We start from the raw sequence: 11,343 nt of genomic DNA, 5'->3' as shown, positions 1-11,343 counted from the left end.
CTTGAGAAACCACCGGACACCTAGTATCGAACACACTAATCCATCTCTAGAGGTGGAAGACTCGCCGTGAGACTAACCGTCGCCTCAAGCTGTGGATCGCTGCTCCTCCTTGGAGATAGCAAGAAACGAAAAAGGATACCACAGGAACACGTGTAGAAGATAGAAGATCACCGATATCGCCCCACGTCAGAGTCGAGAGCGCTACATGATATGATAAGGTATGCCCAAAGTTGCTGGTCAGCTACAATAGAACCGGGGCTCCATGTTGTTGTCTTCAAGAGGTTTATGACGCCAAGCGCCACCGTCGTCGAGCAAAAGAAGAAGGACTCAGAACCGCCGCCAGCACCACGACCATGTTGCATCCACTAGAGTTCATCAATGAAATGAGCTGCCTCTTGTTCATAGTTTCCTTTTTCTATGCTGAGGTGGAGACAACACTTCTTCTTGCAGCCGCTGTTAGTGCAGTCTTCAGTAAAGGACAGGCATTGCACACCACTATTTCAGATATAAACTTTTGATTAACTTCTCCAACAATTAATCGTTTAAAAACATTTAATAGTTGATATATCACTTTCAAGAGCCAGTTAAGAACACAAAACCAGTCTTTAGACAGCATATGCACTTTATTAGTAAAAAAAGAAAACTAGCAAAACCATAGAGCAACCATTATGCGAATGGGGCAAATAAAAGTACTTAAATAAAATCATTTTTCTTAGCACATGCATCCAAAGTTGTCGAACAAATACAATGTAAAGTCGAGATTGGAAAGGGAAATGAAAACGAATGAATCAAAAAGTACTACTGAATGTTGGAACCCAATCCGCCAAATTCATCTCATAGCCGATATTCTCGTCAATGTACGGGATATCGCGATCCCAGAACCACCTCACAATCTTCATAGACCGCAGGTCAAGCCAGAAAAAACCCCAGTATGAATTGATGAGCACGGTGCCGCTCTTGTCACCAAACCACAGTACATTAAGGCCCCGTCCCGTCGACGGCGGCCTGCTTCCGCCCGCCTTGTCGATGAACCGCAACATTGCCTGCGTCTCAATCACCACCTGTGGTCGTTCTTGCCACTTGGCCGTTTGCTTCGACTGCGCCCAAGCAAATATCTTGTCGCCATCCGTGGTGAGCACAATGGGGCTCCCGCCCGCCACCGGCGTCGCCAAGAGTCGGTGGTGTGACCAGTCCCGGGGGAAGCATTCAGGGAGCTTCGTCGCTGACACGTGTGTTGTTTTGACAAGGAGCTTGAGGACATAGGCCCCGGTGTTGGTCCTGCACAACCAGTGCATAGCACCACCGACGATTAGGGTCCTGCCGAGGCCTCCTTCCAAGCGGCTGCCCTGCAGGTTGTGAGCCCGGATATCGGTGTAGTGGCCCCACGTGCCGTGCTCCGACGAGAAAGTTTGGAGCTGCAGGTTGCGGCGGTGCTGTGACACGTCTAGATATGCCATGACCACTTGAAAATGCCAGCCAACGGCGATGGCACCATCATCGTTATCGCCCCCGACGACCAAGACATAACTTATCTCCCTAGCCGGCACGCTGCTCACACTCACAGTCACAGGGAAGGCAGGTTCAGGTGGCAGGGTCTGGCTGGTGGCAGTGACCTGGTTGCAAACGCGGAGCTCTCCGTCAACGCGGAGGAGGACGAGTCCATCGCGCGACGCGAGGGGGACGCTGCTGATGGTGGTGGCCCTGTGCATTGTGGTGTCGTCCGCAGCGGCGGTGTCCACCAGGAACAACTCCTTCCGATGGTGCCTGTCGTCGTACTGGTGCCCGCGGATCAGATGGCCGCGCAGGAGGGGGAGCACGAAGCGGTCGCCATGCCGGAGGCGGAGGCGGCCACGGAGGCGGATGTATTCCTTGACGCGGCAACGCATGTCGACACACGTCGCGGCGCAGCGCACAAGGGTGGCCGGGTCGCTGCGTGCCGCGATGTCCACCAGCACGTCCAACGGCAGCGAGGCTGTGGTCTGCCTCCGCCCTCTTGCAGTTGCAGTTGCAGGTTGCGTCCGCGATCTGGCGGCCATTGTCGATGGTGGCTCTACGAGGGAGTTGAGTCCGGCGTCAAAAAGTTCCGATCCGTCCCGATCGAGGTTGTAAAATTTGCCTACGAGACGACAAGTAAATATAGCCCTGCCGTTCCGTCTCTCCGTCTTATTTGTTTTCCAGTCCGATGCCAATGAAGCTGCTGCTTGTGCTTGCAATGTTAGATGGGCTTTCTTGTGTAAAGTCCTGCTACTTATATACCAATCAGTTTTTGTCCGGCTGCACGTACGCCGACACGATTTTTGTTTCGTTCGTGTCAAGGTCAAACACGACTACAAACTTTACTCTCCCCACCGCTACGTACGGTGGCCGGAGAGAAAGGAATCGTAACTAGTATTAAACCCTAGTTAGGTCTGCTACTTTCTGCGACAGTGGAGATTAGCTAGAGGAGATCGACAGATGATGGATCCTGATGAGATTGTGGGGGTAGCAAGAGGCGGCGAGATTCCGTGACGGTGGTGTCGGGTGCCATATCCAGGGTGCTCGGCGATGACAACCTCCTCGGCAAGATCCTCCTCCGCATCGACTTTCTCACCACCCTCGTCCATGCCGCCACGGTCTGCAGGCGATGGCTCCACCAAGCCACCGAGCTTCCGCAAGCTCCACCCGACGTGCCTCCTCGGTTTCTACTTAAGCAATAGTTGGAGGGGATTTTAATTTAGTCAGGAATACCAGTGAGAAGAATACTGGCTCCATTAATCAACACAGGGCTGGCCTGTTCAATGATTGGATCAACAAGTTTGGCCTCATTGAAATTAAAAATGCTGGTAGAAGGTATACTTGGGCTAATAACCAAGACAACCTTATCATGGCCACTCTAGATAGGGTTTTTATTTCTGTTGATTGGGAGGGCCTTTTTCCTGGGGCTTCCATTAAAGCTCTCCCCAGATTGGGCAGTGACCACACACCCCTGGTGCTGAACACTTCCACTGGACCTCCCTCTTTCTCTACTAAGTTTTTTAGGTTTGAAAAATGGTGGCTAGAAATTCCTGGCTTTGATGAGGTTATTCACAAAGCCTGGAATACTAAATGCAATTCCACCAAGGCCATTGATATTTGGCAGTTTAAAATCAGAACCACCAGGAAAGCTGCTAAAGGATGGTGTGCTAATTATGAAGCAGACCAGAATAGGACTAAGCAAGCTATGGTGGCTGAGTATAATTGCTTAGATGTTTTAGCTGAGTCTCAACCTTTATCCCCTAACTCTAAAAAAAGAATGAAAACCATTGCAGGTGATCTAAATGAAATATGGAGGAAAGAGGAGATCAAGGCTAGACAGAGATCCAGGGAGAAGGAGATACTGGAGGGAAAGCTAAACACTGGATACTTCAGAGCAGTAGCCAATCAAAAAAGGAGAAGGAAACAGATTGTTGTACTAGAAACTCCCTCAGGACATGTGGAAGACACTAAAGGTATTTTGTAGATAGCTGTTGATTATTATAAAAAGTTGTTTGGTTTTGTTCCAATATTGATATTGATCTCAAAGATGATTTTTGGGATCAGGATAGTTTACTTTCTACAGGGCATTTTAAGTTACTGGAAAAGCCTTTCTCCGAGGAGGAAATCAAGGCTGCTCTATTTGGCTCTTATGCTAAAGGAGCTCCAGGCCCTGATGGCTTTCCATTTCTTTTTTACCAGAAATATTGGGATTTAATTAAGCATGATCTTTTTGCTCTTTTTAGAGATTGGGAGGCTGGTAATCTAGATCTATATAGACTCAACTTCTCCCTTTTGACCTTGGTCCCCAAAGAACCTAATGCAGTTAAGCTAGATAGGTTTAGGCCTCTAGCCATGATCAAATTGCAGTTTTAAAATCTTTGCTAGATGTGCTACAAACAGGTTTGGCCCTGTTTGTAATGTTCTTATTTCTCCTAATCAGACTGCTTTCCTCAAAGGGAGATTTATTCTGGAAAGCATTGTAGCTGCTCATGAGGTGGTACATGTAGTGGCCTCCAATAAAATGTCTGGTTTCTGTTTTAAATTAGATTATGAAAAAGCTTATGATATGATTAGTAGAGAGTTTCTCTTGAAAATGCTGAGGCAGAGAAGCTTTGGTCCTATTTGGATGTATAAGCTGGAATCTTTGCTCTGCAATGGATCTGTGGGTGTCAGAATTAATGACACCAACAGTGACTATTTTGTAGCTGGCAAGGGAGCTAGACAAGGTGATCCTGTCTCTCCTCTATTGTTTAACTTAGTGGCTGATGTGTTTACTAGGATTTTGATTAAAGCTGCAAAGGCAAACTTAATTGCTGGTGTTTTCCCCCTTCTAATCCTGCTGGTGTCATTAGCATGCAATATGCTGATGACACTTTGCTTTTCTTAGATAATAATCTTGACCATGCCAAAAACCTCAAATGGCTTTTGTCCTGCTTTGAGCAGATCTCTGGCATGAGAATCAATTTTCATAAGTGTGACCTGGTCCCTATCAATATAGATAGAGATGAGGCTCTTATTTTTGCTCAAACCTTGGGGTGCAAATTAAGTGCTTTCCCTATTAAGTACTTAGGGGCCCCTTTGCATTTTAGTAAAATTAGGAAGGAAGATCTCCAACCCACTATTGATAAGATTATCAAGAAAGCTGCTGGGTGGAGGGGGAGACTTCTTTCTTTTGGCAAAAGACTTATTTTAGTCCAAGCCTGCTTAGCTAGTATTCCTTCTTACCTCATGGGTTTCATTAAATTTCCTAAGTGGGCCATTAAACTCTTAAATTCCCAACTAGCTCATTGCTTTTGGGATGATTATGAGCGTCACCACAAATATCACCTGACTGCCTGGAAGTCTATTACCATGAGAAAAGAATTTGGGGGTTTTGGGATTACTGACATTGGGGACATGAATTTGGCTTTATTAGCCTCTTGGGTCAGCAGATATTATAACTCAGAGGGTAAAATCTGGAAAAATATATTGATTCCAAATATAAACCTCAAAGTAATCTATTTGCTTGCCCAAATACTGGAGCATCTCCTTTTTGGAAAGGGGTGCTCTGGGCAGCTCAAGCTGCCAAAGTTGGCTTTTCTTGGAAAATTGGTAATGGCAAAAGGATCAGATTCTGGGAGGACCATTGGTTTGGAAATGCCACCTTGGCTACCCAGTATTGGGACCTATATGTTCTTGCTAATGAGCATAATGCCACCATTGATAAAATTTGGGATGGTAGTAACCTTAAAATTACTTTCCGGAGATGTTTCACTCAGGAGATTATGTCTCTGTGGTTTGAGCTCTTGGAAATAGCCAGTTCTATTCATCTCACTGTAGAGGATGACTCCCCTGTATGGAATATGAATTCCAAAGGGGTATACTCTGTTAAATCCTTTTATAAGTTCATAAATTTCAGAGGTGTGTTGCTTAGTAGTTCCCCTGCCATTTGGAAGATCAAAATTCCTCCTAGAATTCAGATCTTTCTCTGGCTCTTGACTAATAACAAGTTGTTAACCAGAGATAATTTGTCCAAAAGGCAGGAGGTAGGCGATTTCACCTGTGTTTTTTGCACTGAATAAGAAACTTGTTCTCATTTATTTAGTACCTATGTCGTTGCTACTGAATTCTAGAAAGCCTTATGTATCCTAACTGGGATTGATGAAGACATCAATATAATGTCCATCTCCCAGTACTGGATCGGAGGAGATAGCTTTGTTGTAACTAATATTGTCCATGCAGCTGGACTTTGGGCTATCTGGAAAACTCGCAATGACATGGTTTTCAACAATGTTGTTTGGTCTGGATTACAGGCTATCTGGCGAAAAACTGTGTCAAATCTGGCTACATGGGAGTGCCTGTCCTCGGGGTGTGCCAGGGACAGGGTGGTGTGGGCTGCGAAAGAACTGGAGATGAAAGCGAGAAGCCCACCTCTGCTAATGTGGCCAGATCCTGGATGAGGCGTGGAGATACATTTTGAAGCCATTTCCTCTTAAGGCTGCTGCTGTCTCTTAGAGGGATCGCTCGGTGTTTCTCTTGTCGCTGTCTAGGCTATGGCGTTTTGTCCGAGCGTTCTTTATTTTCTGTTTTAGTTCAAACTTTTAGTCTGGTAGCTTTTTCTGCTTCCTCTGCGGCAGCCTTCCTGCTGTCCGCCGTTTGCCTAAATTGTAAGACGATCCTGTAACTGTTGTTTCGTTTCTTCAAGAAATGGAACAGGGGCGCGGCCCTTTTCCTCTAAATTTTTTTTTTGCAGTGCATAGGCCATTATTGTGCGTCCAGAGCAGCATGACCATCTTCCCACCACTCCCATGCCACCAACTCTGGCGTAGCCGCAGCTTCGTTGCTGAACTCGTCTTTAGAGAAAAAAGCGACAACTTGTGCTACTTATGGATGGAGTCTACCCACGAGAAAGCCACGGTGCGCGTACACATGTTACAAGATGGTGTGTGGTGCATGCATACCTCGGGCACGACAGAGGTCCATGGTATACCACGGAACACGAAACTTGTGTTGGTCGACAATAAAGTATATACGTGTTCTGGAAGCTACATTCTTGCCTTTGATTTGAAGACCGCAAATTTCTCAAAAATTCAGTACCCATTAGGGGTGGGATTTCATGAGATGATCATGTTGTCATGGGCTGATGGTGGTGATGATGATGATGATTCTGGTGTATATCTCATTCATGCTGAGGAGCTTCAACTTGACATCTGGCTCCACAAGGGGCATAATTGGCTGCTGGTGGACACCATTTGTTTGCATGAGATGTATGCCGATTCGAGGATGCTACATCACATCCTTGCGTTCGCGCATAACACTGATGTGAAGATAATCCAAGTTGGAGCCAACGCTGAGTTTGTGTTCTTGCAGATGGGAGAATCCGTACTATACATGGATATTAAGGCCAGGACGTTGCACAAAGCATATGAGATGACGACGAAAGAGCAAGACATTGGGCATTATATTCATCCTTTTAGAATGATCTGGCCACCCACATTCCCTGCGCTCAAGGATGATCCGACAAGGTTTGACTTTTGTCCTCCGGATGATATGTTTTTTACTATCATTTGTTTCTGTGTGGTCATAATAGAAGTTGTTTAGGTGAGTTACCATAGAGGATAAATATTCTTGTACCAGTTATGTGGGCCTTAACAGACAATACTCGGAAAGCAGATTTTGAACATATGATTCAAGCTATAGGCCTTCCATGATTTGTAGACATGGGGTCATATAAGAACATAAATAAATGAGGAACAGCACAATAGAAAAGAAGAAAAGAAAATTTAGTTTCATAGTGATGCTCGTAATAGAATGAATTTTGCGAGCGCTGCTCCTGCAGATTTCAATTATGAATCACAATAGTCACACCGGCATCCGTGTGGGCTAGTCACAATAGATCGTGCCATGCTCAATTATCTCCATGCTGACGTTCGCTCTGTTTTGCATGCAACAGATACACCGTGTGAAGATCGCAAAGATCATGAGACGTGTTTCTTTTCCCATAAAAGCTTTTGGAGTCAATGACAAGTTGATTGGGCAACAGTTTTAGATGCTAATGCTATACGTGTGTAACTGGATCAGGTGCTCCACTTGCGATTGCAAAGATCATGAGACGTGTTTCCTAGAAAAGGTTTTATGTTTGCAAAGACCTGTGTTGCAACTCAGCTGGTCCACTGCCTGGCATCTATTTATGTTAATACTCTGTTCAACAATGTGCAGTTTTTTTTTAAACACGGTACAATCGAAGTCACTCACATATACTCACCCCTATGAATGAAGGCAACCCTACCCCTATGAGCACCTTCAAAAAACTGAGCCGACACATCATCTTGAGATTAGCGAAGTAGCCATAGACGCCTTCATCATAGTCGACTTCTCCTCCCACTGAACACACATCATCGGAAATCATGAAATAAATTCAGAAAAATGCGAGCACCAATATCAAGTCTAGAACTTGAACTCTGATGGGCTAGAGATACTATTGTCCCAATCTAAGGTCACGATATTTCTACATACAACAAAAGAAACAGGAAAATACACTTTCGTTATGATAATTACGTCAGCAGCACCCAAATTGCTTTGCTCAGCGGCCTTTGTCATTGTATGATATGTACATCAGAATATATTTCTTGCTCATTTATTTATTTCTTGTCATTCTTATGACAGAATACGTTTTTAAATTTCTTTTCACAGAATAAAATAACACGAATAAAGTCTTAATAACTTTGTTGTCTCCATCAACCAAATCATATATTCTAAGACTACAGAGAGTTTCAAAATCGCAAAATGGCAAATCATACTCTCTCTGCGCATTTACTGTGTCATATTTGGTAATTTGGACAGGAGAGAACAAGTACCAGCATATATATAGCTAGCTCCATTCAGTATATATATAGCTAGCTCCATCCAGTAGGAAAATGACAAGAAATAAATAAATATTACAGTTTTGCTAAAGCACATCTAGATGTGCCCTCAGTATTGCACATCTAAGTCCCATGTCCTTGATTTTACGCGGAGATTTGTGCAAACATTTTCTTTTCTCTTTTTTCTTTTTCTTCCTAGTTTGATTGAGTTGTTAGAGTTTGAGTAGTAGTTGTAATCTCAACTATCTCTTTCTTCCTCTCCCGATTCTATTCCTTCTTGTAATCAAACAGGATTCCTAATCCTTCTCTTGTACCTCAGGGCAAGGTGTTTTGCCAACATATAAATAAACAGTCGCGGCTCTCCTCCAGGAGAATAGGAACGCTTCCATCAAATCTAATATGGTATCAGAGCCAAGAGGTCTTGAGTTTAAGACCATGCCAACACAGTATTAAATAAAAATGATTATGCGGCCTACATTGATCCCACGTCTAAGGACTAAAATAGCCTAGACGTGAGGGGGAGTGTTGAAATATATTGCCCACCTCCCTCCATTAGTTCGGACTTTTGGATGAGTTGGCTGGAGCATGAATTGATATGGTATACAGAGCCTAGTCTCTTCCCACGTCTATCGATCCCCTCGAAACAGAAACCCAAAAACACCCAGCTATCGTCAGAAACCCAATCGCCATGGCCGGTTCCAGCGTCGTCGCCCTCAACCTCGGAGCTCCGCCAACAGAGAACTCACGAAGGGAAATTTCCTTCTCTGGAAAGCGCAGGTAATGCCGACGCTGCGAGGCGCACAAGTAACCAGCCTCCTCGATGGCTCAGATGCCGCACCGCCAAGAACGGTGGAGGTCGCGAAGGCAGAAAAGACCACGGCCATTGAGCCAAATCCTCTATATGGACCGTGGCTGGCGAAAGATCAACAGGTTATGAGCTACCTGTCGAACTCGCTCACCCCTGAAATCCTGGTGCAGTTCATTGGTAAGGAGAGTACTTATGATCTATGGATTGCTCTTACCACATTGTTTGCTGCGCAGTCCCAATCTAGGATAACAAACCTAAGAATTGCCATCTCCAACACCAAGAAGGGCAATATGTCAAGCAACTCCTTCATTGCCAAGATGAAGAGTCTCGGAGATGAGCTTGCAGCCGCCAGTCGTCCAGTGACCGATGGCGAGATGGTCGACTATATCCTTGCCGGTCTTGATTGGGACTACGATCCCATAGTTGTAGCAGTCGGCGCAATCAAGAACTCAATCACCGTTGATGATCTTTTCTCACAGATCTCAGCCTTCGACCAGAGGATGGAGATGTTGGGCGACGGGCCTTCATGCTATCGTTCATCGGCAAACGCCATATACAGAGGCCATGGACAGTACCGCAATAGAGGAAGTCGCGAGCGAGGGAACAGAGGGCGCGGCCGTGGAAATCGTGCCCCTTCTTCTTCTGCTCGCGGCGGTGGAGGCGGCAACTATCATCAACGTCAGCAACAACCTCCACAACAACAGTAGCAACAACATGAAGGGGACTATCCAGAGTGCCAGATTTGCTATATGTTTCATCCCGGAGGTGCAAGGGCCTGCTGGCATCGGTATGATGATGACCATGAAGAGAAGAAGAAGAAGGCCAACCTCGTCACTAACTCATACAGGATTGATACAAATTGGTATGCAGATTCCGGAGTTACCGAGCACATAACGGGAGAACTCGACAAATTGACAATGCAAGAAAGCTACCACAGAGGTGACCAAATTCACACAACAAGTGGATCGGGTATGGAAATTTCTCACATTGGTAACTCAATTGTTAAAACCCCCAAGAAAAATTTGCATCTTAATAATGTCTTACACGTCCCTCATGCATCTTGTCCCAGTTCATTGATTTACTCTTGATAACCAAGTTCTCATAATATTCTATCCTTATTCTTTTGTGGTTAAGGACTTGGCAACGAGGAGAGTCATTCTTAGAGGAAAGTCCCAGGGAGGCCTCTACCCACTCATACATCCGTTTCGTCATCATGGTCCAATAAACAAGCATGGGGTGTTACCAAACCGTCTTCAGCAAAGTGGCATCGCCGCTTGGGTCATCCCTCTTCAACTATCGTTCAGCATGTTCTTAGTAGAAATAATCTTCCTTATGAGTCTAGTGTTGAGTTAGTTTGTGATGCGTGTCAAGAAGCTAAGAGTCATCAGTTACCATATCCTATCTCTACTAGTGTATCTACTGCTCCTTTGCAACTTATTTTTTCAGATGTGTGGGGACCAGCCCCTACATCAGTTGGTAGATTCTCATACTATGTAAGCTTTATTGATGATTATAGTAAATTTACTTGGATTTATTTGCTAAAGAAAAGATCTGATGTATTCCAAGTCTTTTCCAATTTCCAAAATCTTGTTGAACGTCAGTTAAACTCCAAAATCCTTGCTATGCAAACGGATTGGGGTGGTGAGTATGAAAAACTCAATTTCCTTTTTAAAAAAATTGGAATTTCACATCATGTCTGCTGTCCACATGCTCACCAACAAAATGGTTTTGCTGAACGAAAACACCGTCATGTTGTTGGAGTAGGACTTGCATTATTAGCCCATGCATCTATGCCTCTTAAATTTTGGGATGAAGCCTTTCTTACTGCCACATATCTTATCAATATTCGTCCTAGCAAAGTCATTAAATGAGAGAATCCTATCACACGCCTTTTTGGTATCACTCCCGGTTACACATCTCTTCGTATTTTTGATTGTGCTTATTGGCCAAATCTTAGACCCTATAATACATGCAAACTTGCGTTTCGTTCAAAAAATGTGTCTTTTTAGGATACAGTCCCATGCACAAAGGGGTTAAGTGTCTTGATGTCTCTACTGGTAGGGTTTATATCTCGAGAGATGTCATCTTTGATAAATCTGTTTTCCCTTCGAATAACTTCATCCAAATGCCGGTGCTCTCCTTCGAAAATAAATATTGCTTCTACCAGATTTTGATCAAGGGGGCGATAACAATTGTGCT

The 11,343-nt window shown here is 44.6% G+C and overlaps 1 protein-coding gene across 1 annotated transcript; it reads right to left on the bottom strand.

Moving 5' to 3' along the window:
* Positions 1 to 788: 788 nt before the first annotated feature.
* Positions 789 to 2,078, bottom strand: LOC123175382 (uncharacterized). Its single transcript, XM_044590199.1, has one exon. It carries the CDS (start codon positions 2,034 to 2,036, stop codon positions 789 to 791), a length of 1,248 nt encoding a protein of 415 aa, XP_044446134.1. The 5' UTR covers positions 2,037 to 2,078.
* Between the last annotated feature and the right edge of the window lie 9,265 nt (positions 2,079 to 11,343).

Source organism: Triticum aestivum, unplaced genomic scaffold (genome assembly GCF_018294505.1).
Source record: "Triticum aestivum cultivar Chinese Spring unplaced genomic scaffold, IWGSC CS RefSeq v2.1 scaffold56453, whole genome shotgun sequence".
Classification (NCBI taxonomy): Eukaryota; Viridiplantae; Streptophyta; class Magnoliopsida; order Poales; family Poaceae; genus Triticum; species Triticum aestivum.
The sequence above is the reverse complement of the archived record's forward strand: the minus strand, read 5'-3'. Positions and strand labels throughout refer to the sequence as shown.